The 27432-nt window shown below is 40.2% G+C and overlaps 2 protein-coding genes across 6 annotated transcripts in view; one reads left to right on the top strand and one right to left on the bottom strand.

Moving 5' to 3' along the window:
• Positions 1-27432, top strand: part of LOC310765027 (doublesex- and mab-3-related transcription factor 2-like) — a 221407-nt gene that overhangs the window by 126020 nt on the left and 67955 nt on the right. The gene's annotated exons all lie outside the window — the stretch shown is intronic.
• The window catches only part of GLIS1 (GLIS family zinc finger 1), a 190722-nt gene that overhangs the window by 101847 nt on the left and 61443 nt on the right, over positions 1-27432 (bottom strand). For all 5 annotated transcript variants that reach the window (XM_083619438.1, XM_083619437.1, XM_083619439.1 and 2 more), the window contains one exon: positions 8228-8426. In XM_083619438.1, the coding sequence (XP_083475564.1) occupies positions 8228-8426 (199 nt within the window). The remainder of the gene's footprint in view (positions 1-8227; positions 8427-27432) is intronic.

Here is a 27432-nt window from a genome sequence, read left to right as displayed (position 1 = left end):
ATCGTAAAAAAAAAAAAATTCAATTTCCGCAAGGGACAATGACAATAAAGATATCGTATTTCTGTGTACATCATCTTATAATAACTGCATTTGAAAATTATTTAGCAGCTTTCTCTGGAAAAGCAGTAGCATCCCGTATAGTGTTGGTTTCACACATACAGAGCAAAGTACTGTTACAGCTGTTTTCAAAATGGCAGCACCTCAATAACCTCTACATATCTTGTTCAGTGGGTATTGCAGACAAAATTTATTAAAGCATTATTTATTTCTAATTCCACCCCCCACTAGTTGTATATAGAGCAGTTTAAACACAACAAATCAAGACAGTTGTGGATTTGGCTCACATGTCTGTCCAGAAAAATGAAAATAACATACTTTCAAGATTAAAAATATATATTAAAAAATTGTCCAGTAGCACCTTAGAGACCAACTAAGTTTGTTCTGGGTATAAGCTTTCATGTGCATACACACTTCTTTCAGATATACAATTTTTAAATTTTTTATTTATTTTATTTATTTCAACTGCATCAGACCAACATGGCTACCTACCTGAATACTTTCAAGATATTTGCCTTGAAATAGGTTATTTCCAGATGGAAAACACACATCCTTCCCACTGAACAATGATTTATAATCTACTCCACATTGGAATCCGAACATGAACACTGAGATAATTTATCTAATAGGGTTGGTTTGGTGTACAGATGTAGTAAAAGCAGGTGGTAGAATCCTGAGGTGGGAGATGGAATGGACTTCAGGCTGCACATTTTTTTAAAAAAAGCTTGCTGCAAGTAAGACCAACCAACAATTACACAGGGACCAGCCTTTTCTTTTTCTATTTGAAGCAAAGAAGAAGAAGAAGAAGAAGAAGAAGAAGAAGAAGAAGAAGAGGAGGAAGAGGAAGAAGAAGAATTTAAAATATGGTCCTTTAAGTGCAGAATGACTCAGTGCAGTGCATTCTACCAACTCTGGACTTTCCCATTTCATTCTGCTTCATGTATAGAATGATGGCATCAGGACAGAATTCAACTCTACCCTTTAGAAGGTTGAGAATAATGAGTCCTAAATGGCTAACTAACCCTGTTTTGCTAATCACTTTACTCATGTGTTTTCGCAGTTTCTGTTGTTAACAGCTCAGTAGCCCATTCCTACAAAATAAGGGGGCAGTAGCTTTGCTGGGGAGGGGATAGAACAGTTTACAGTTGCATTTTTAATGTCAACGATATATGCTTTGTAGAGGTGCGCATTTGTTTGGGACAACTGAAAAAAATTAACTACGTAGTTAATTTTTCATTCTTTCCAAAACGAATGACCATAGTTTCAAAGGGCAAAAGACTCTCAAAGAATGCTTTTGCTTACCCTAGCAGTCTGGTCTCCTGTAGACAGCAATGGGCAACTAGTACAAATGCCAGTTACAAAAACAGATACAACAGTACTGAATGAGTAACAAACTAAATGTGATTGTAGAGACAGAATAACTAAAGAAGAAGAAGAAGAAGAGTTTGGATTTGATATCCCGCCTTTCACTCCCCTTCAGGAGTCTCAAAGTGGCTAACATTCTCCTTTCCCTTCCTCCCCCACAACAAACACTCTGTGAGGTGAGTGGGGCTGAGAGACTTCAGAGAAGTGTGACTGGCCCAAGGTCACCCAGCAGCTGCATGTGGAGGAGCGGAGACGCGAACCCGGTTCCCCAGATTACGTGACTACCGCTCTTAACCACTACACCACACTGGCTCTCAGAATAACTAAAACTAATGGGTTTTTTAAGAAGGGGAATGGAATGGCCGCTTGCTGTCTTCAATGGCAGTGAGCGGCAGCTACACCAGTCTCCTCTGATCCGCAGACTCAGGGGAAGACATCACTTCCCCCTCCACTGGTTGTGCAGGCTGTTGGGAACCGCCCTCAATTCCACCAATCTCAGGCAGGTCAGGGGGTGTGGCATCAGGGTCGGACCAGAGTGGGGACTGCAAGCCATACTCTTCGTTCTGGTCCACACCCATCCCATTTAAGTAGGGCGTGTCTGGAAGCAGAAGTTCATTTGGCGTTGGATTTTCCCTCCCACCCACCCTATGCCACTTGTTTTGGCTTTGCCCAAGGCTAAGCATGTATCCCGCCACTTAGTTCTATGTATATGTCCTGCATAATGTTCTATGAGAAAGAGCTATATAGTAAGTATCAGAAGCATGGGATGGAATGAATTTATTTTAAAAATAGTTCTACCCCACCTGCATACCACCGTTCTAACGCATCCCAGTGATTCCAAAATGTCACATTAAAAATAACTCAGAAAATTTTGACTTCTCATAAAATCACATTTGTCTGGGATGCTGGTTTGGCAAGATTTAGTCATTTCTTTGTGGCAGGTTTACTATCCAATATCTTCTGAACCATCAAAGCTAGGCTTAGGATTTTTAATCGCACTGGAAACTTCCCTCTCTTTCCATTGAAACTCCACTTTCAAGCCTTTCATCTCTACCATGATGACTTGTAGAAATTCTATTTCAAATAATGTTTATGACTTATTGTTTATAATATCTTAATCTTTTACACTTCATCTGATAATAACCAACACACCTGGTTTTTACAGGTAGAATAGTAAATACACATTTATTAACACATCTTAACAGATTGTTTATAAAATATGAGGCACACCAGTAAAATGAAAAATGATGTGGTATAAAATCTTTACCTGACATTCATTTGGAACAACCAACACAGCTTACTCATAGCTTTACAATGATTTGTGTTTTCCATGCAAGAAAACCCTGCATTTTCACAGTATCTTAATCTGCTACAAGGTATCAAAGTTGTCCTATTTGTGAGCAAAATTTCTGAAGTTAGGCATAGGCAACCTATAGTTTTAAGAGTTTTTGGTCCATTGACAATTTAATTATTTTAATTCTGAAGATGTTGGCAAACCCTATTCTAGGTAATAGAGCTAAGCAGAATTTATTTAAACCAGTAGCAGTAGCTGAATAAAAATGAACAAATGGCACTATTTATTTTAAAGTATTTCTATAAATCTTAGCGACTTTAATTACTATAGTTAGGACTGTTGCTTAAGTTAATCTGTCTTTGGTAAACCAGATATGTCTTGCTGGATCCTGGAGGTAAAAATCAGACCCACTTCAGATTCCCCAAGTCCAATCCTAAACAGGATTGGATTGATGTTAGATATTCCTGGAGTTTGATTGGCCCACCTTTAAGATGGCTCTGTTATGGACTAGGTGTTTGTGATCATTCCCTCCATTCATTAGCAGCAGGTGTCACTGCACAGGTGTGGCTGCACTGCTCTGTGTGCAGAATTGGACTAGATGACCCTCTGGGTCCCTTCCAACTCTATCATTGTATGACTTCTATAGCTTTTATGACTCCTTCCAAACATGACACATCACTGCCACTTACTGAGAGGGAGAGGGGCAAGACAGTGGTAGCTTGGTGCAATGCAGGCACAGCACAAACACAGCAGCAAAAGCAGTGGATTGGCTCTGACTCAGTGCTTACACTACACTAAAAGCCTACTACCTTTTCTATCCCCTCTTAGTGACAGCGGTGTGTTGCATTTGGAAGACCATAGAACCACTGGCTGCTCCCAACTCCATTTCTTGAAAGAGTATGAAAGGAGTGATTAGGATGGTCCAATTCCTGTCACTGAGGCATCTGAGACCTGTAGATACTCACTCCTAGCAATTACGCCCATTGCTCTCAAGCTTACAGATCTCTGAGAAGGCCAAGAGGCAGGATCAGGGCTTAGTTTGGAGCCTAGATAAACTTCCAGGCATCTAGAAAATGTATCTGGTTATTCCAAATTAATTTGTAATTGGATTCTACAATTTGTGATGAAATAAGGTGTTATGGGTCAATTAGACTCATGCAGTTAAGCTTGTTATCAAATATTTTTAACTGTCACACATAAGAGACATTTATTATGGCTTGGCCTACTTGTTTAGGATGCTTCTATTTATAAAGATAATACACATCCTCATACACTCACAGGCACTGAGGCAAGGCAAGAGATGTGAGGTTTCTTAAAAGATTTCCAGCTCTGCTACTTAAGATAATAACTGAAAGAAACAAGATAGTCTTCCTAACATAACTTCATTCAATTTTCTTCAGATTTTTTTACACACATATATAAATTTCCTAGATCACTCCACTGCAAGTTTTGAAAGTTTTTTGCTATGTTTTCACAGTTCTGCAACATGCTCCTTTTTCTGCTTTTATGACTGAATCCAGCAAAAGCGTTATTTTCTGTGCCTAATAATGGATTATCTGAAAAATTGCCAATATTAGCTGTTTATCAGGACCAGTTGCAGTGAATAAACGATTAGGATTTTTCTATCAAAACATATGGATCTCATTTATCTATTCTATGTAGTGAAAATGTACTGCATAGCTTTCAAAGCCATGAGATGAACTTGTGGGTAGGAGAAGAAGAAGAAAAGGTTCTCTCTGGAATACAGCTCTCAAATAAGTCAAGGAGGACTGGAAGAAGATAAAGGATTTCAGCATATTAGGCTAAATGGACATTTTATTCGCAACAGTCAGTTGTCTAGAACATGTTTTTTTGCTGATGGCACAGATGGTATAAGCTTTTATTGGGGTTTTCTTTGTGGTTGCAAATCTAGGAATTAAAGACAGAACCACAGAAATTCTCTTTTCTGTTATTTATGGACTGGGAAGCAGGAATGGCCAAAATGACCACAGCAAAGGAAGCTTCCAGTATACTGTTATCACAATGCTTCCCCTCTATTGCCCGGTAGTCTCAAACCCTAGTGAAACTGTTACTTTAATGGAGGTTAAGGATAATGGACACCACATGCTTATGTTTTTAACCTCAGACAGGACCTTTCTCTTGGATTCATTTTCATAGAACTTATACACTGAACTTTTAAATGGTGCTACATGAAGAAAGCATGGTAGCACACAAGGACAGCCTTTGCCCCACAAATGGCTTTTGACTCAAGACCAAAATCAGGAAAGTAGATACTCAAGCTGCCCACTATATTGGCAGGTACTTGTGAACTCCAAAGTCCAAACTACCAGAAAAACTACATGTAATGGCAGCAGACCCACGTCACTGAGTGTTGATGGCAACAGTAAATCAGCATGTATAAAGCAGGAAAGGGGTGGATAGAGAGGAGATTGCAATGTGGGCACTGTTTTACAGTGGTTCTGTTCCTACCTACAAAGTCATGCTCTGAGTGTAGCACTGGGAGACTGTGGTAGGACTGCACAAAAGTGTCATTTGAGTTAAGAAAATATCTAGAATCCACATGGGTGTCTGTATGAATGAAGATGAGAGGATCAGAAATTAAGCTGGGCACTGAAAAATAAACTCCAAAACTACTGCCCCCCGCAAAAATGCATATATGATCTCCTAGTTACCAGTGAACAGAGAATCCACTGACAAAATAATGGGCTATATTAAATATTTGGCCACTGTAGGAGGAAAGCTCCTTTTTAACAGCTGTGGTGGCATCTGGAGGAATCCTATCCACGGTACTCACCAGGTTTAGAAAGGCTGAAGCTTAGTGAAGTATCAGCAGTCAGAAATTTGCAAAGCTAATTGCTGGTTGGGGTGTGTGTGTGTGTGTGAATGTTAAAAAAAATACCACAAGATTGTGGGATGACATCACAGCAAGGGGCTCTTAATACGTCTACAGAAACATAAAATTATGTGGGACCTGAAGTGCCAAAAGTAAGCAAGAAAACAAACAAACCATGGAACCCCTGAGAAACACTGGCATTCATTCTACATTCTTCCAGTTTCTGAGAAAAAGGCAAAGCCTACAGAGCCCAAGCCAAGCTTTAGGAGTAAAGGGAATTACCCCAGTCACCTGCTGCTTTATATCACAATAGCGGCTCTCTCAAGTTCTATGGCACATAATCCTGTGTTGTTCTGGGAATCTTCCCTGAGACAGAGTTGTAAGGAGTTCATATTTCGTAAGGGAGTACTATGATCCCCTGTATACAGGCATCTGTCATTTCCTCATTATGGATTTTTCAAAAAGCTCCTGAAAAGATCTAAGCAAGGTCTTCTCTTCCTCCTTTTGTTTGCTCCAACCCCAATTATCTTTGCATCATAATTGTATTCAGTGAAAGAATAAAACCAGATTGTTAGCATGTGGATTCATAACAGGGTCAAGATGGAGTTAACAAACATATATAACAAAATCAAAAGCAGCTAAATTGCCATGAATAAGTTAAGAGCCCTTGTTTCCTCATGCCATGTATATGGAAATTTGAATAAGATGGTTCTAGACATGGAGCATTTATGTATTAAAGTATCTCATATAAAAGTTTCAACTTTGAAGGGTATTTTCCCCCTCTCTAGATTCTCAAAAAGGTCAATATTGTTCAGCAAAAATGCAGAGTAATTGATGGATCGCCTTTAAAAAATAAAAATTCATAGCAAGTTTCTCTCAACAATTGACATCTTCTTAGAAGGGTACCAGATTCAAACTTTGCAATAATGTTACCTAATGTAAGTAGGATAAAAAAAAATGGTTGTTGTTTTTTAGTTTTCCACCCTTAAAAAAGCACAAAAGTCTTAAAGGATTTTTTTTTTATAAGGGGGGGGAGGGAGAGAGATAGAGATACAAATGTCCTGTTGACTAGATGGAAACTTATGATGTCCTCTTATGGGAAATACTGCTATGGGGATTGTTTTATTATTTTCTACCTTCCTTCAAGTTGTAGCTTGAAAGCATCCTTTTTCTAGTACTTGAGGCCAGATCCCTGATTCATTCTAAACTCAAGTCAGCAGCTTGTCCAGAACCCAGCAATTATTTTCTTTGGATCTACAACAAATTATTTACTGAAGATGGGATCAAGCCTCATACATGGAATTAATGCACTCCCTAACTGAGGTGCCCTCCACATCATCCATAACAATTGGCCAAGCCGGCTGGGACCAACGGAAGTTATAGTCCAACAACATCTGCAGGGCTACCCTTGAAATAAGTAATTGGAGAGGAGGGTGAAAAGGAGACCAATGTCTCGTCCACATGTTTGTTGAGCAAAAATCCTCTTCTTTACTTACCATCTAGTCATTAGCTATTCATGCTGCATGTTTGGCTAAAGGGCATGAGCAACAAACCACCTCTTGTAATGGCAAATCTTGATCTCATTTTGACTACAGGAAACCATATCAGAGATTGTGGTAATGGATAAAGCCTATTTCAAGAAGCTAAGAGGAAACTATTGCCTCCCCCCCCCTTTTGATTCTTAGAACTGGAACACAAAAGAAGGGCATACTTGAAGGTACAAGGTGGAATGCTCTCCCCTGTGAGGCTTGCTCAGCGCCTTCCTTACATATATTTAGGCACCAAGCAAAAACATTCCTCTTGTAGAAGAATACAGGGGTGCGGGGAGGGAAGGAAATGTTCTGCAGCCTCAAAGACTCCTGGTGCTCTAAAGCATTTGCCTGTCGGGGTGAAAGTAAACCAGACTAAAAGAAAAGGGAAATGGGAAGAAACAAAGTTGGTACTGAAACCTGAGGGAAGGAAACTTTAAAAACAAAAACAAAAAAACAACCCCACTGCTCAAGCCCTGAGGAGGATGTGGAGTGGGTGATCCTTGCTATTTTCCGACCTCCATGGATCCAGGATTGTCAACAACTGCTCCTTCATCTCCACTTGTCCGCTGATGCCCATGATGCCCATTCTGGACTGTGCACAGACAACAGCACACCCTGCTTTTGTGCCCTGCAGGCAAACCAGACTGAAGACTGACTTGGCCAGGTCCGCAGGTGGGGCATCCCCACTCTTTTGGGCCCCTGAGTGGCCCATTATTATTTTTTAATTATTGGCGGGCAATCCGCCAGCCCCCGTGGCCAGCCAAGGCCAAAGCAGAGGGCTGCGCAGGGCTACTGCTTCCCACTCTCGGCCGGGAAAAGCTGCAAAAATCATCAGAGTTACAGTAAACGGTCGTTCTCCTGGCTAATTAAACAATCTGTGGCATTTTAAACTAGGGGGGTGATGTTGTTGTTTGTTACTATGTTATGTATTTTTGTAATGTTATGTTTTGTAATGTTATTTTTGTATGTATATTGTAAACCACCCTGTGATCCTTGGATGAAGGGCAGTACAGACAGTTAATAAATAAAAAGATTAATAACTCAAGTTGGCAAAATAGCATAGTGTGTAACTGCTGAAGTTTTCCGACCTGTGACAACTTCTGAAACGATAAGAGCACATAAGGCAGTCAAAATTGAAAACGATACCTTGTGTCTGAGCGAGACAAGTTCAGCTGACTAACATGTAGGAGTCTTTCACAAGGCAACGGGTGGTCTTGGGTAAGCGAGCTTCCTGAGTGGATGAGCAGGTTCTGTCTACACACGGGCCCCAAGCTATTTGTCATCTCCACATCCATCAAGTTATTCTTCTCAGATATCAAATTACAATGATTGTAGGCACCATTCACTGTTAAAGAAAGGAGAGGAGGAAGAGAAAAACATAATGATGAGCTCCTCAACAAGAGTGGTGCTGTATCTTACTTGTTCCCGTCAGCATGATCCACCTACTACTGGCAGTCTGCCTCAAGAAATCAGGAGAGAATAAAAAAAAAGTTTCAAAGTAATCAAGGTCCAATTCCTAAGGAATTAACTACTGACATTGATTGTTGCTTTCCCTACCACCACCTTATATTGAAACCTGAATAAATGATAATATTTCCAATAACATTTTCTTTTACTACGGGAGGAGGTGAAACAACAGTTTTTGTTTTTAGTTATTATTTCTTTTGGGGGAGTCTTGTAGGTTGAGGGGGGATGGGAAGTGGCACTTTGACCATAGGCCCTGAAATGTTCTTCTGAAACATAAACACTGGATACCAAATTCTTGCCGGTCCAGGTTGCATTTTGCTTCTATTCAGCCACTCAAGTCTTTACCAAGCAATACTATGTAAGACAAGGGCAGCACATTACTCTTTAAAAAAATGTGAAATGAGGAAAAATAAGAATGTAAAGGTTATTTATGCAACACTGAAAAAGTAGCATACATAACTGTGCTTCACTCCTCCTGCCTTTAACTGAAATAATTAAAATGTGTGTGAACTGAGAGCTCTCACTTATGTGCTAAATTGCAGCCTCCATTTTTACTGATTTTCTTTTACACCTGAACATTGACTCATTTTCATTGCACAAACTATAAGAATAGATGGCCTTCAGAAACGCTCTTTCTAATGTGCCAGCTGCCTGACTTTTGACTCATTATAGGATAGTGTATATGAGCTGGCTTCTAATGAGATGCTCGTCAAAATCATAGGTTCCTATTTCTTTGCCACACGCAATCTAGAGTTTGAATTGTAGCCTGTTAGACAGTTCAATTGGATAACATGCTAGTCTTGAAGGATACAAGAAGTCCTGGAAATGTGCCCATGTGCAATGCTTTAACAGCCATATCCATTTCAGTTTCAAAACGTTATACTATCAGAGCATGAGAAATACAGTGACCCTAAATGTCTTTTTAAAAATCACAATAATAATAAATATATTTCAGAAAGCATACAGCACTCCTTATCAAAATAGTTTTTTAAAAAGCTATAGATCAGATCCAGAGTTAAATGTGCATAGCAAGGCTGGTGGAAGTTGACTTCCTTGCCTTGTCACGCTCCTCCAAGGCTCAGAAACCCTGCTGAACGGGTGGGCTGAACGAGTAGCACTGAATGCTATGGGAGATGAGCTCCTCATAGAAGCTTCCCATGGTTTTCAAGGATCCTCACTTGCCACACAGCTTCCCACACCTCAGCCCACCTCGTCCAGCTGGGCATCTTGTAGGAGAGCTGCCATTAGGAAGAAGCAGAGAAAAGTGTCTGCTAGTCCGGACACATATACTTAACACTGGATCCCGCCCAATGAAATAGCCACAATTCCTCTTTGATGCATGTAGCTTTGGGGAGATTACCTCTTTGAGGTAGTGAGATCTGTAAATTCCTTGGTAGCTTGTCAATGCCACGGTATTTTTAATGCACATATTTACTTGGAAGTCCCACTTTGTTCAACAGAGCTCACTCCCAGGTAAGCATACATAGGATGGGAGCCACAGTTTTGTAAGTTGTTTCGGTTTCTAGAAGTAATGACTACAATTTATACATAGATCCACTTTCTCCTAAAGCTATGGAAGTACTGCATGGGTACATTTTTCTCATTTAAAATGGTGGTAGAGTGGTTACATTTTGTAACCCATCAGATTTCTCTCCCTCTCCCAAGTATCTCACCCAACATCAAAGTGCTAAACTGTTTTTCACATATGGGATGGGTTTAGTACCAGGAAAAACCCTGTGGGTGTACATCTTGCGTAGCTGCACTCTTTCATTGCTTGGGCAATACAATTCTGAAATTCATTAGCAACCATTTTAGCACTTTTACCATGATATCATGACACAGAAACCAAAGGCTTGAACTGGACTATTTACAACAGCTGAACTACATGCATACAGAAAACATAGATGCTATTGGGGGAACAATTTTAAAGAGAAGTATCAACACAATCTTCATAATGTTAGCAACATTTACCTCCCCAGCGGGTACCAAAACTAAAGCCAGAGAAGTATTATAAAGTTGAGGCCAACTGGCAATATGCATATGTTTACAACATAAGTTTAATGTAGATAGACTTTCTAATAAAATGTCAGATCATCTTCATGCCAATTTCCCATTTTTTAAAAAAATGCAGCAGTAACAATAACAGACAAGCCATGGCAATAAAGGAGGAGTTTTCAACCTTTTTAACTCCAACTTTAGCTCTCTTGACCAACTACATTCTTTCTGCAGCACCCCTGTGGAGCTCAGAAGCCCAGTTATGCCACCCCTTGCCTGCAGAGCTGGCAGCCTCTCACCCTTTATTGAACAACCTCCCTTGTGGAGTGTTTCCTCATCCTCCTCTCCTTTGGAGTCCTCTGGACAGCCACTGCTGGCGCCCCCTGGTCTCTGAGCCACCGCCCCCCTGCCCCAAAGAGAGGTGCCTCCTCACCATTGGTGCTGGCTCCCTGGGTGCCCAAACACCCACAAAATTCCCCATATGCAAGTCTTTGGGAGGCATAGACACAAGGAAGGAGTGCCGCACCCTTGACCATCATTCAAGGCACCCCAGGGTGCCATGGCACATTGGTTGAAAACCACTGCAATAAAGCATTTCCTGTTAATCCAAAAACACAGAAAAGAGTTTAAAAAGTGGCCTAAAATACAAATTCTAAATTCAGCTTAGTATTAGAAACAATTAATTAGATGTAAATCAAGCAAGCAACAAAAAGGAACATTAACATGATGCAAAACTAGAAAATGTTTATTTCTATTTTTTGTGCATCCTTAACACAGCTGGTGGGGAAATGGGCTACTTTACAGGTTTGGGGCTACGCTTCCTGTTTCAGTGGTGTCAGCAGAATTTTAACCTAGATAATTAAGCTTGCCAATAGCAGATGAAAGGAAAACATTTTCATATTTTATACTTAAACTACCAATACCATGGTAGTTCAAAGCATCTGGAAGGCACCATGCTGCCTACCCCTACAATATCTGCTTACTTTCAATACAATCACAATAATTCCAAAATTTACATTATACTAGTCTTAGTTTACAGACAATAAACCTAAAAAAATAAAACTGTTCCTTACTTTCCAGACTAATGTCGCAGGGGGTTAATATGTCCAAGTTTAACTCTAGGTTACACACACATACACACACACTTTTCTTCCAAATGTTAATTAAAACACTACGAGAAAACTATGGCTTTACACTTTCAGTATTGATTTCAGACTCTGACTTCACTATTTTTTTCACTCGGTGAACAAGAGTTAGTGCCACAGATAATGGATTAATCGTATAAATTTTCTTGGAGTTACTGTCATCCTAGAAATGAATAATGGCACAAAGGAAGAGTGTGCTGGATCAGACCAATGACCCACCTAGTCCTGCATCCTGTTCTCACAGTGGTTACCCAGATGTCTGTGGGAAACCCGCAAGCAGGACCAGAGTGCAAGAGCACCTTCCCCTACTGTGGTTTCCAGCAAGGGATCTTCAGAGATCACCTATGACTGTGGAGGCAGAGCATAGAGTCATCATAGCTAATAGTCACTGATAGCCTTATCCTCCAACAAATGGCATTCCCTCACATGCCAGAACCAATTAATTGGTTCTAGGTTGCAGACCTAATAAAGGCACATGCCTAGGCAAGTCTATACACAAAAGGCACACATTTCTTGCAAGTCACAGGAGCTTATTCATACTTTTGGACCTGGGCAAAAGAATGCAAATACAGTCAAACCTTGGAACGTTTCGGCTCCCAAACGCTGAAAACCCAGAGTTTTTTTCTTTTTTCTCCACTGACTTTGCCGATCGCCTTTGATGCTCAGTGGTTGAACATTTGGTCAAATGGTCTTCTAGAACGGATTACGTTTGACAGCCGAGGTTTGACTGTATGTTGTTATCTACCATGAATGGTGAGCAATAGGTTAAATAGCTAGGTTTCCCTGCAGCAAACATAGTATGAGGTCTGTGCTCCCAGTTCTATAGTTATTGTGTATAAACCTAGCCATTGAAATGTGTCTCATTCATTCACAATCAATAGTACCTGGGACTACAAAAGTACCAACTATATGTTACATTTTAATACATATGTAACAAAGCTTCATTTAAAAAAGAAAAGAAAAGCACCCTTCAGAGACTTCTTTTGAGGAAAGTTTGGTTCTTGAGTCTTTGCCCACTCGAAACACAATTTGGGTAATTACTAATCAAGTTGCCAGGGAATGGGGTGCTGAAGAGGAAAGAAACCACTGGAAAGGGTTAACTATCGTGCTATTGCTCTTTCACTCAAAACTGCAGCTTCCTGAGTCTGCTTTTCATATTTAAAAACACTGGGTGATATCCAGGAATGTCCATCTGCCATATTGTTTGCGGAACAGATTACCCCTCCCACTGCTGCCATCCCACATCCCTCCCCCAGCCTATACCAGAGCAGAATTGCAGGGGCGTGGGAGGTTGCAGGAAGGAGTACAGGAAGGGAAGTCCCACTGTGTGAGTAAAAAGGTAAAGGGACCCCTGACCATTAGGTCCAGTCGTGGCCGACTCTGGGGTTGCGGCACTCATCTCGCTTTACTGGCCGAGGGAGCCGGCGTACAGCTTCCGGGTCATGTGGCCAGCATGGCTAAGCCGCTTCTGGCGAACCAGAGTAGCGCACGGAAATGCCGTTTGCCTTCCCGCTGGAGCGGTACCTATTTATCTACTTGCACTTTGATGTGCTTTCGAACAGCTACGGTGGCAGGAGCAGGGACCGAACAACGGGAGCTCACTCCGTCGCGGGGATTCAAACCGCCAACTGCCTATCGGCAAGTCCTAGGCTCTGTGGTTTAACCCACAGCGCCACCCACGTCCCTACTGTGTGAGTAGCTGCATGCTAATGAGAGCTTTATTACATGCATTTTTACATAAATGTGCGGTTTGTCTCCAAAAGGCAATGCTGGGTTGCAGTCTGACACTAATCTCTATAGCAATAACTCCAACTTCCCAAGGATGTTTCAGTTTTTCATTCATAGTGGATACTGTGCTGTACAGAGGTCCTGTTGTTTCTGATAAAAGCACCCACTGGGGCCTCACAATGAGATAAGGCTGAATGGAAAGGGTGATGATTCGACAAGAGTTTGCTGCAGTGCTTTAGAACTTTACCTAATTAAGAACAATGAACAAATAGCTTTAATGACACATAAAACTGCAGTGACTCACACTCAAAACAAAGATATGTTTGAAATATTTGCCTAACATACTAAACTATCCCCAGAGCTTTTGTGGCTTTTGTGGTGTCTGCCAAACTAGGTCATTTGCTTATTCTTGCTGCTTTGAGACATCATACAGAATGCACCTATGACATATCTAAAGAAAATAACATTTTTACTGGGAACTTGCACTGCAGTGTCCTTTCAGAACAAGACACTTATTTTTATTCAATTGAATTTATCCTTTTGTAGAAAGGATTTTTTTAAAAAAATACCCAGGGCAACTGTAAAATTACTTCTGCATGAGCGTCCCCCAACCTGGTGCCCACCAGCTGCTTTGCAGTACAACTCACATCAGCCCAAGGCAGTGTGGCCATTGGTCAGGGATGAAGTGAGCTGAAATTCAAAACATCAGAGGGTACCATGCTGGCAAAAGCTGGTTTAGTTAGTGATATGTCTCACTGCATTTTTAGGACTTCGGTGCTGAAAAGGAAGGCATTCAATATGTGAAACCTTGCCTATCATTGAATATCTATATCAGGAAAAGGCTGGATCAGCTGCCGGGGGTGGGGGGGGGACCCTATATTTTAATGGTGACAATTCAAATATTCAACTCTTCTTAGCTTTGCCCCCAGCTGTTGCATGATTTATGGCAGGATTTTGGATTCTGCAAAAACTTACTTCCATGTGATTGAGGTCCAGATATTGTCAAAATTGCTTCCCATGTGGAATGGCTTGACTGAACCTTGTGCTAGATACCATGGTAAGTTAAAACACATGGTAGAAACCAATAGCAGCATGCCAGCAATCCAGAAAGGTGGAATGCTGGTGTGGGTGCTACCATTTAATTCAGTTGGCGCTGGTTCAGGGCCACTTGCCAATGTGGATTGATTTAAATCAAGGTAATTCAAAACATGATCTTTAAAAACACACAACTGATTTAAATCATTGATTTAGAATCATTGCTTTAACAAAGTTTCACATTGATGCTTTTCTGTATTCCCTAAACCATGGCATAATTCTGACAGAGGACTGGATACACAAAGTAGGTCAGAATGAAAACTGGTAGGATTGCATCAGGGACTCGTTTTAAGGAAAGGCATTAGTATTGCGGAGAATACTGATATTGAACATGAGCTCTGGATTAATGTATGAAGAATTGCTGGAGAAGCTACTGCAGCACAAGAATTTAAAAGAGCTAAAAACCTAACATTTTGATGACGATTTTAGTCATTCCTTCAAAAATCCACCAAATGCTTGTTTATATAGTCACTGTGTGCAAGAGTGAGGAAAGAATGTCAAAATGAAGTCATGTCTACAATTTGGAAAATTACACCATTTTTGTAGATCCAAAAGGGGGGTGACAACAATTTTGCAGATTTTTGCTTGCTGTTAATGGTGATCTCAGTGTCACTGGAAACAAGAGGAAATTAAGACAGCAAAAATATCTTAATCTTTGCAGCTCTAAGACACATTTGACTTAAAGTAATGCAGGACTGATGACTGACAAACTCAAGAATTTAGAACCGTTAGAGAAAACTTGCTGAATAACCTGCTTAGTATCACCCAATAAAATCCTGCAACAGTTAGACATATTCTACCGTCTTCTTAATTTTGGGAAAGTATATATATGCACATATATCTCGATTTCATTTGAACTGCAATTTTTAAAACAGACAAACCCTACTATGTGAAATGTTAATAAATAGAGGAGGACAAGACAAAATGGCAGAAGCAATACAAAAGAGGAGCTTTACATTTGTTTGTTTGCTTGTTTGTTTATAAGGGTCTTAGGGCAGGTAACAACAATAGAAAGTACAATTCTAAAAACAAGTAAAACCTTTACAATTATAAAACATGTAAAGATATTGAATCATCTCAAATAATATATACCTACATCTTGGATCCATTCTATTAAATTGGTTGATAACTGATTCTCAAAATATGCAACTACTGAGATTTTATGTACAGTATTTCATGAAATTGCAGTTACACATTTTCAATACGTCTTAATAAAAGCTAACCATCTTAATACGTAATGAGTTGTTTACTGTATCAAAAACAGCTGAGAAGCGGGGGGACTATTCCTGATAAAACTATTCCTGTGGGTTGGCTGCTCTCACAGAATGAGCTGGAGAGACAGAGGGAACAAATGACAGCTCGGGCGATTTCCCACTGGGATGCAACACTTGTTCACCCATCAAAAGGTTCCTGGCTAAACAAGTTGTAGTGTCCAGTTTCACAAAGTGAAGGATAAGAATGAGAATAATACAATTCAGTGGTTACGTTTTGCTACAGGAAAGGTGGTTTTGGATTGGGCAGAAGTTATTCTAGAATCATAGAATTGTAGAGATGGAGAGATGGAAGGGACCCCTAGAGTTATCTAGTCCAACCCCCTGCAATGCAGGAATCTCAACAAGATCATACATGACAGATGGCCAGACAGCCTCTGCTTAAAAACCTCCAGGGAAGGAGAGTTCACCACCTCTCATGGAAGTCTGTTTCACTGTCAGCTCTTACTGTCAAAAGTTCTTCCTGCTGTTTAGTTGGAATCTTTCTTGTAACATGAATTTGTTGGTTTGGGTCCTACCCTCCAGGTTGGGAGAAAACTAGCTTGCTCAGTCCTCCATGTGACAGCCCTTTAGATATTTGCAGATGGCTATCATATCTCCTCTCATTCTCCTCTTTACCATGCTAAACATGCCCAATTCCCTCAACCATTCCTCATAAGGCTTTGTTTCCAGACCCTTGATCATCTAGGTTGCTCTCCTCTGCACATGTTCCAGCTCGTCAATATCCTTAAATTGTGGTGCCCAGAACTGAGTGGTTATTCATAGTTTGGCTGCTAGCTTGGCTTTAACTTTTGGCATGTGAAAACTTTCCTCTTCAGGCTGGCATTTAGGCTGTGAGCTGGTGTGCATTCCTCTTCTCTGCTGCTGAATATTTATGCTTTTATTGAATTTGGCTTCATACATTGTATTGTATACAACCATGGGCAATTTTTCTGGAAAGATGGATGATACTTTTTTAAAATAAAAGAATTAAAAAATAAATGACTCTCAGTGTATATTTACAAATATCTAGATCTGGAGTGGCACACACAATGGAATTTTCTCTCTTCCTGTATCCAGTAAAAGCTACTCCTGACTGGGTTGGAGTGCAGACCTGCAGTGTAAAGTCGGCTTGGTGGAAAATGTGCATGGATACCTTGCACAGGAGGTCTCAGAGGGGAGAAGGGGGGAAAGCCCCCTTGCAAAAGTAAAACTCAGCTGGTGGTAGTCTCAATCCAAATCCTACTATTTTTTTCAGGATGAAGCACCTCCAATTTAAGCAGCTAAAATATTTTCAATACGCCTTTTTAAAAAAAACTAAGTACAGGCAACAACCAACTTACATGCATCTGATTGACACACGATTGTGCATGCACGGATGGCACCGAACCCAGAAGTGACCCTAAAACATTACCAAAATGTCACAAAAAAGAGTGAATGGGGGAAATGTGGGATGCTTTATTTGGGCCTCGCCAATGCATGTGGGGGTTTGGAATATAACCCCTGTGCAAAATAAGGATTGCCTGTACCTCCCGTCTTTTTAAAAAAAAACCACTTGAATATTTGAATGACAGTTCAAATACAGACCCCAACTGAACCGTAATAAAAGATCTGGAACTGGGTGTGCATGAGTTGTCTGTTGTATTGCAGAACCAAAAGAACAGAATAGGGATCACAGGTGAATATCACATATCCTGCAGAAAAACCACATGGGCAGAGTCATTATGGTGGCTGTGAAACAAGTAGTAGGTCCACAGTAGGGCTGAGGGAGAGGGAGTTAGGAAGATGAAAGTGAAAAACATACATCAAAACAGGGTTGAGGAACCTGTGACCCTCCAGCAATTTGTTGGACTACAGATCCCATCTCTCCTGACCATGGGTCATATTTTCTAGGGCTGATGGGAACTGGCGGCCAACAGCTTCTGGAGGTCACCACAATGGCTCCCCCTATTTTCAAATCAGATGATAAAAGGAAAGTTGAGGGAAATAAGTAGAAAAATATTTTCTGTTGTCATATTGCCCTTCTGAACAGATTCTAACATTGAGCAGAAGAGAGAAGACAACGTTTTGGCTTTGAAATTATTGCCAAAGAATGGTAGGAACAAGACTTGCATGTTACTTCTAATGGAACAAGTCTGCAGTCATTCTCTTCCTAGAATACACACACTGGCAGGAAAAGGAGCTGTTTGTTAACTGCAGCTGAGTGACTGGAAACAATATTGCAGCTGTATAATTGGAGCAGTAACAGAGCTCTGTTCATATCGCTGAACTCCTGGATTCTAAAATTAGGATGGAAGCACTGGCCAGGTAACATGTCATAGTAAGCGGAACCAAGGCTTATGCACAAGTGTGTGACACCTCCCAGAGAAGACGTCACAACTGCTTTGCTCCTCCCCCATCTTTTTTCACTCCTGCACCACTGTGAGCTAAGCCAGGATTTGGCTCAGGGTATCATTCAAACCCTGCCTTGTGGTTTAAGTTCTGTCCTCACTAACTACAAGCTGCAACCAAGAATAAATGCATATTGCCGGTGTGTGGGGGTGCTCCAAAGGCAAAAATATACTGATAGCCTCCAAGATTCAGAAACTGAAAAGCAGAACTTTCCAAACTTTTCATGTTGGTTACACACTTTTCAGATGTGCATCACTTCACAACAAAGTAATTCAGTTTTACTAGCAAACTGGATGTTAAACTAACCCCTTTCCAGACCCGGGAGGAGTATAGGGAGTGTTCATGCCGCAACATACCTACACACTGCAGCTGGCACACTAACATGTTGCAATACACAGTTTGGAAAACTCTGCTGTAAGGTGTTAAGAGGCTGCCTAAGCTAAAGGGGAGCCTCACATCCATACTGGCAGGCATTGCATGGCAAAGGTGCAAGCACTGGAAACTGAAGCAATCATGTTCTCTTCAGTTGGTGGTCAGTGGTGGTCTCTTATTGCCCTCCATCTCACTGCTGCCATTAACTGCAAGTACTTGGCAAACAAATCAGGGCTTCATAATGGAAAGGTCACTAAAACACACACACACACACACTAGGAACTGGCAGTATATCTAAAAAAAATAACAGCAAACATCACAAGTCTGTGGCACATCTAGATGTAGATAATTTTGTGTGCAAGTCAGGCTGCGCCATCTCAAAAAGATACTATAGACCTGAAGGAGATAGGCTACTCTGTATATTGTTATGCCTATCCCCATTCTCCATAACAGACAATAATCAAAACTTAAACAAAATTGTGACAATTTGTTTTATTCCACTGCTGCTAGCTTCATTACTCTGTTTCTTTTAGCTATTACCTAAAAATACAGAGCTCACAACTCCAGCTGAACTTCTTTTATGCCAATATGCATGCTGGTTCCACTTAGTACAATGAACATCATTAAATGCACATGTGCCAATGATACTTCTTTTCTTTCCTTTTTTACTATACTGTAAATATTTTTTAGAATTAGAGTTTGGTACAATGAATGTCAAACAATGACATGGATGTCAACAACTGAATTCAAGGCAAAGGAAGCTGTCAAGGAAGTAGAAAGCAGATGGAACTGATAATCAGTTTTGAAAGATTAACATGGAGATATTATGAAGCCATAAATCAAATGGCTGATACATAAAATGTAATTAATTTTAAAAGTTTAAAGGTATATTTCTTAGAGAGCTTAAAACCTAATTGTCAATGCAATTATCCAAGGTGTGAATCTCTGTGTGTTCTTTACTTGCACCAAGTTGGATACAGAAGGAAGGCAAGGCTCTGAAATACCACTGATTGCCTTTTTTGTACTTTCAGATGAATGGTAAAATCACCCCCATGTACAGAATCCAAAATAGGTAGACTGTTTTACAGTACAATCCTATTCATCTTTACTTGAAAGAAAATTCCACTGTCTTCAGTGGTGTTTACCAAGTGTTTTTAAAATAACAGCTCTAGTATAAAATCCTGTATTTCCATAAACTGTTCAAGAAACTCACTTTTAGGACAAAGACTGGAGGAACCAAGATAGCATGTTGAGAGAGGTATACATTTGCAGACGTTAGTGGACAGCATAGTCCAGAAATCAAAATGAAAATTGATAATCCATTTTTACACCAAAACACATTATGAACTAAATTAATTTATAGATGATAGATAGATAGATATAGATATAGATATAGATATAGATATAGATATAGATATAGATATAGATGATATAGATATATAGAGATATAGAGATATAGAGATATAGAGATATAAATATCAAAAAGAAGTACCAAGACATCAAACTGACATGAAATTTAGGAAGGACCAAGTCTTGGTAGAAACTTTAGAGGATAAAATACTAGTGGGGGGGTTACACTTTGAGCCACTAGAGAAAATACTAGAGAAAATGCTAAATTTACACACACAACTGTTAAATAACTGTGCCAAAGCAAACATTTGCATTCAATAATGTTATATGGATTTAGAGGTCTCCATAGAGATTAGCACCATGAAAATATCTGGTAGCTTAGGGAAAACATAACACTAGTCTAATGTGTGTTGAGGGCCTTCCCCTACACAAACACACACTAACTTTCTGAAATTTCAATACAGAAATAGAAGCTCTCATTTACGGACAACCTAAAGCACAAAAAAATTCTTTTTACTAGATTACAATCCCCACTTTCCAAATCTCAGTTATTAGAACAAGGTGACAAATCTCTATGAGTCCCCAAGCAGCCTAAAGCCAAAGTATGGCTATTCAGAATCACCACAACTTAGTGATATGCAGACTTTTTTTCCTACCCTGGAAAAATACTTAGCATTTAACAAAAATACACAGCATTTAACAAGATCAACCTTAGGATCATAGGGTTTAAACTATCAGGATATTGGTCCATCTGTGTATTACAGTGATAAGGGTGCAAGCATCCAGGAAGGATATAAAAGGTGGTGCTGAAGGACTTTTGCTCTGCTGGCAGTCTGTTTTGCTCCCCACGCTGTTCAACATCAATATGAAACCACTAGGAAGCCATCCAAAAGTTTGGCTACATCGGTATGCAAATGATATTCGACTTCACCTTTCCTGTCCATTCTCAGAATCCTAAACTAGTGCCTGGTTGTAGTTCTGGGACAGAGGCAGATGTTTTGATTTTAAACTGCTTTGGGTAACAAATTGCCCAGTAAATCAGCTTAAAATATTTAAATTTTTTTAATAAAAAAATCTAGCTCATTATGAATTAGGTGTGGTTTGGGCACCACATTAAAACATAGCTAAAAATAAACTATGGTTTAATGCACAGGTGGAGACATTTCTTAAGCCCAAAGGTAACAATCCTTCATGGGTAATCTTTTGGTGACCATATAACAGTGTTATGCTGAGCCAGAGGCAAAAAGTGAAAGCACCAGAAGATGTGACTTTCCTTTAGGCTAAACAGTAGGCTATATTCCAACCACCCCCCACCACCACACACACACACACACACACACACACTGAAACTATGACATATTGCACGCAAACCATGTGCCCCACCACCAAGCTATGGTTCTTCCCCACCAACCCATCTACATCGTTAACAAAAATATTACAACTGTGGTACCCAGTGACTTTTCCATCTACAAAAAAAGCGGAAGTCAAATGCAAGAGGGAATAAAGTTATTGGATTTGGATTTGATGACAGTTGCCATCATTTTAGATGCAGTAAGTAGTCTTCTGCAATTTACCACCATCAACTTATTTCAGAGATTATATTCAAAGATTTTTAAGGCCATCTCAGTAAATCCCTATTCAGGAAATCAACATTTAATACAATGCTCTATCTAAAGACAAACTAATCTTAGTAATGTAATAGCTTTAACAGGAAAAGTTATGTTGAAAAGTTCTACAAAGAGCCTGGCAAGCAGAAACTCCATTTCATTTGATTCAAATCTAAAAATATCATAACAAAAGAAAAGATTTTTTCCCCTCCAAATTATGTTAGTTTAATTTAAAGGTTTTTTTAAAATAGATTCAGTGGTGACATGCAAAGCTGAGGGAAAGGAATGAACATTATAAGAACACTGTTGCTTAGATACACTGTATTTTTTTTAATAACTCATTACTCTGAAATCAGTGTTGCCTGTTAGCATGGGATTGAAGGCCAACATGCTGAGGCAAATCTGGCCAATGTGTGACACCCTGTGCTGAGTGCAATTCTTGTTGCCCTGGAATTGCATGTGCAGCATGCATAAGATAAAAAGATGCAGGAAAATAAATCTAATGTCATTTTCAGAATCTGCCAATAATCCAGAAAATTTATGATGTCCTTAATTGATCAAAATCACATTCTGCACATTTGAGAAATAGTACAGTATTCAGCTTTCTCATTCTAAAAATATAACAACACCTGCTTGTTCAAAACCAGAGTTAAAGCTATCTCATATTGGCTCAAGCTCCACAAAGTCATGAACTTAGAAGCTGAGGCTTAATAGATGTGTCCCATCATCAGTAATGGTTTATGCAATGTCACAAACTGTGCAGCATACTCTCCATACACCCACACATTTCAAGCACAAATCTGGATGGGAAAGATGGAGTACCAAGAACCAACAAATATTTTGCAATTTGTCCTAGTCCTGCATTGTGTCATAAAGCATCTAAGTCTTCTTGAATTGCTAGAAGAAACCTCCTGTGAGTTGACCCATGCTTCTTCATTGCTTACATCGGTGCTGGCAGGACAGGTTAAACAGTAGCTGGGATGTGCAGTGCCTGTATGTATGTGTTCTTGCAGTTTGGGGTAGGGTGTGTGTGTGTGGTTGGATACACTATGGTGTGTGGGGGGGATACACAATTGTACACACATATGCTTTCAAAGTGTGGGTGCCTGCACCCATGTATGGCTACAGCATGCATGTGTGTCTCAACAACAGTATATCAGGTTTCCAAATATGCCCACGAGTCCAAAAATGTTCATGATCCTATACCACAATATTCTGTTCCATAACTTAAGGAATAGGCATTGCTTACAGTATCCACTAGGTGACTCCCTCTGCAAACATTGCAGAATTCTGGCAGAATACTGGCAGAATTCTTGCTTCAAACATGAAACTGTGTTAGCATTGCCTTATTTTGCCAGAGTTGCTGACACAGGCTTTAATGAGACGAGAAAATCTTGAAAACTTTAACCTACTGCTCAGAACGTCACCAAAATGATGAAAAATAAAAATGGGGAAGAAATATATATGAGTTATTGTAAGGCCAGATCCCTCTAAATTCCTGGGTCTAATAAAAGTTAGAATTAATCAATGCTTGGAGGGTTAAGCTGAAAGTTAGCCTTTAAGTAGCTGGACTCAGCTTTCCCTGTCCAGGAAGCCACCTGGAAGAGGAGGTGTCAAGAGGAACAAAGCTAATAATGGCTGAGTCATTAAACCATCAAGAGAAGCCATTAGGAGGGCGAAGAATATGCCAGAGGAAGAGTTGTGTGTTAGTGGGCAGAGACAAAGGGGTTTAAATGATGTTACATTTCAGTATGGATTATGTAAACCAGGAAAAACCTTTTTCAGTCTGTTAGGAGGGACAAGGAAGAGGAAGGGGGTGAAGAACACATTGTGAGCTGAGCAGGACAGGCTGTAGCAAAGAGAAAGAGAGCACTGCTGATTTCTCAGTTCTGAGACCCCAGGCTGCTGCTCCTATGGGAGAAGCAAGTAGAGTTGCCACCTTTGCAAGGTAAAATACAGGGCAGGCTGGGCAAAATAAAGGACAGGTCAGAGTGGGGATTGGGGGGCACACACACTCTCATGACACCAAATCCTACTCCTCTTTGTGGAGGGGTGTTCCCTGTATTCAACCTCTTGTCTCCTCACCACATAGATGGGCAGGGGCCAGGGGTAGACGGCCGGCTCCCATGGGTGACTTGAGCCGCAGCTCCAGTCTCTCGCCCATGTTGGTGTTGGAAGACAAGTGCATAGGAGAAGGAAGGAGGAGGGAGCAGAGGTCAGGTCTGGGTGGCAGAGAGAGCTATGCGACGGCAGACTCACGCAATGCTAAACCAGTGGGTGATGGTTGAGGAGGAGCACCAGCAAAAGGGAAGGAAGGACGGGGTGAGGGAGGGAGAGGAGGTCACTCCTTCCCCTTCTCTCTATTGTCACTTGGCCAGGCTCCTTGTGAGCTGCACCAACAGAGACACAACTGCCATTTTGGGCCAGCCAAGCTCGAATATGAGAAGTAGAAAACGGGACAGTTGACGTTCAATTGGACAGGGGACACTTTTGTCCAAAAACTGGCCAATCCATTTTTTCTAGGGACAGGTGGCAAACCTAGAAGCAAGAGACCCTCTTGGAATCTGAATGCTCCATACTCTCTCCATCGTAGGCTGAGGTTGTATATATGTGTTTTTAAAAATCCACATATCATAAAAACACCGCAGTCTCCACTGTGCCTCATCATCCAAAAGGAAACACAGACACAGGATAAAGTGTGCCTTCAACCCCTGGAAACTTACACCATTTGTGAAGATTGAGGGGCATGTAACAATATATGATATGCCTTTTCAAAAATTGGAATAAAAGTAAATGTGTAAATTATCAGCACTTTTGATTTGCTGTACCTCTGGCAAATTTCATGGATCAGTTTGAAATTTTCCATATACATAGACCTCATCAGGTAGCTCATGTATAATTTTTATATGCTTATAATGGCAGGACCTGACTTCCATGTCTGTCAGTACTAGCCTATACCCTAAGTACTTCTTAGCAAAGATCTATTTTTTTCCAGAATGTCACAGAAGGAACATGAACAAACAGCAGAAATAAATTAAGGGTGCACTGCACTGCACTGCACTGCAATGTCCCAAAAAAGGACACGTTTTTCCAAACTATGCAGAAACTAAACACAAATAATAACTGAAGAAAACATCATTGCACTCTGAAATAGGTCGTGCAACTCAGACTCTCACGATACACAGCTTAGTATCTCAAGCACTGTTTGATCTGGATCTTCAAGTAATTATGAACTAGCCATGGCAACCCAATATTTCAAAATGGTAGCCTTCTTGGAATAGTATAGAGAGTTTTCTGGCATGTTGAGAAGTTCCATTCTGTTTAACTGACATTGTTATAATCTGCTATTATTTGGGAAATATTGGGAAACTAATAAAAATTTATTTACAAAGAAACCCCTGTTTTGAGCTAGAATATGTTAAAACAAAGGCCCTAGAAAAAGGAATAGAAAACACTGTGCATTTTTCCTCCATCAATTGCCACCTTGCCAAATTTTTTTATTAGATTGGATGGGCTTTAGAATTTCTTTTTTATGAACATCAGTTGAAGCTCACCAGAAGCCAATGCTTTTTTAATGTCTCCAATAAATTTTGGGAAATATATTTTATGGATAGAAGTGACAGGCATTCACTGAATGTTTTTAAAATACTCCTCAGTCTAAGCCAGGATTTCCATTATAAAAACCTCAGCACTACAACCAGTTTCTACCTTCAGCTGTAAGTGGTCAATATTTTGTAATATAAGCAGCATACTATATGCTCCTCCAACATTGGACAAGAATAATCCAAAACCAGACTAGAAACTACTGGAAAAGAACATGTCAGTGTCAACATTCTTTATCAAGAATAAGTACTCATAATGAAGCGCAAAGAATAGTCTTATGGGGGGATTAGAGATGGTTTAAAACCATTCATTAGGATTGGTAAAGGAGCAATACAGCAACAAATATTGGGTTTTTTCAGAAGCAATGCAGAAAAATATATATCAAATTCTGACAAACACGAGCAGAATACAGGCAATCAAGAAATTTGGAGGCACAGGGGGATAGTCTGGTAGCAATCTACAGCAGTCAGTTCCCCAGACTGAGGGAGTTCAGCAGATCTGACCAAATGGCATATGTCAAATGCCTATATTCAATAAGACCACCTCATATTGACTACGTAATGAGAAGACTATGGAACCTGGGCAGTGGTACATGACATTTCCAAAAGCAATCAAGAATGGTAGGACATGTACTGTTTGATAGAAAGGGTATAATTTGTGTTCCTTCCTGTTCCAGGAGCAAACTCTGAGAAACTCTAAGAAAGTTAAGTATTTCTTCTTATCATCATATTTCCCTCCTGGAACAGAGAATTTTTTCTTTCATCTTCAAGTAATTTCAGATGGCTCTGAATTTCAGCATAAAATGTCTAACTCAACTGATTCTAATACACTACCAATCAAAGTCAATGATCCATGCAATTCCATGGACAAAGACAGAAAGTCTGTTCCCTATGACCACCTGATGCTAGGTATCTTTTGATGAAAAGATTTCAAAAATAAAACAAAAAACAAAAACAAATTCTCTCTCTCTGTGTGTGAATTACCTTCTTGTTAATTCCTTAAGTCCCTGACACAAAACACATTTTAAAGTTTGAGGGAAGAAATGCTTTTGCTAATTCCAGTTCCTTTCCCCATTAATTAACTCCAGTCCTTTGAAAGGAACTGCAGCGCTAAGCCCAATTAGTAATTCAATTCAGAATTTCTTGAATACCAATCTAGTCAGGATGAGCTGTGCATTAAAACAAACTTCTGTGCACATATCACTTGCTGGATCATGAACCATGCACATAAATTAGGATGTTCATCAAAATGTACTTTGCGGATAAATGTTATCTATTTGCACCGCAATCCTTTTGATGGGGTGTGCATCTGAATGCACATACTGTATTCATTCAATTTAGAGGCAAGCTAATATTACGTGAAGACATTTTTAAAGCATGGCTAGAATTCAATGAAAATGATGTGTCCAGACGGCCTTCTGGGCTATCTGAGTTCTATGGTTTTGTGAGAATGTTTAACTAGGGAAAGTGATAGAACCAGAAGAGACTGGTACCCTTGCTTAGAGCCTAAGCCCATTAAAACCTGCCTGGTCAAATATTACAATTAAATAAAAAAATATGTTTTCCCATTAAATACCCCACAGTGACATCATTTTCACCAATGAACCTTATTAAAACAGTCATTTTGTGACATCTTGTACTCAACCCCTCGGTCCACTGAAATATCAATTATTTGTTTTTGCATTAAAAAATCTGTCATGACCGTAAGAGGACACACTATTTTGGCATTGCACTTAGCTACTTGACTTATGTCCATAAAAGGGGATAGGGAATAAATATGTAATTAAACAAACAATCCTCCAGGATTGGAATGGAAAACCTAATAATGATAGAATCCATGCCACAGAAGGTGTATTACAGTGGTACCTTGGGATGAGAACGGGATCCATTCCAGAGCCCCGTTCGCATCCTGAAGCGAACGTAACAAGCAATGGCGCGTTTGCGCGTGCGCAGGTCGCGTTTTGCCGCTTCCGCGCATGTGCGTGACGTCATTTTGAGCGTCTGTGCATGCAAGAGTGGCAAAACCCGGAAGCAGTGGCGTAGCGTGGGTTGTCAGCACCCGGGGCAAGGCAAGTAATTTGCGCCCCCTAACCCGTGGATTTGCGCCCCCTAACCCGTGGATTTGCGCCCCCTAACCAATGGATTTGCCCTAACCCCAGATGTTGCGCCCGGTGCGGCCGGCCCCCCCTGCACCCCCCACGCTACGCCACTGCCCGGAAGTAACACACTCCATTACTTCCAGGTTGCCGCAGAGCGCAACTCGAATGCGCTCAACCCAAAGCACATTCAACCAGAGGTATGACTGTATATGGTTAGTGCTAGCAGCTAGCAAATCACAGGAAGTAAAGC

This window comes from Podarcis filfolensis (genome assembly GCF_964270895.1).
Source record: "Podarcis filfolensis genome assembly, chromosome: 6".
Taxonomy (NCBI): Eukaryota; Metazoa; Chordata; class Lepidosauria; order Squamata; family Lacertidae; genus Podarcis; species Podarcis filfolensis.
Note: the sequence above shows the minus strand (reverse complement) of the source record. Positions and strands in the feature narration are given on the sequence as shown.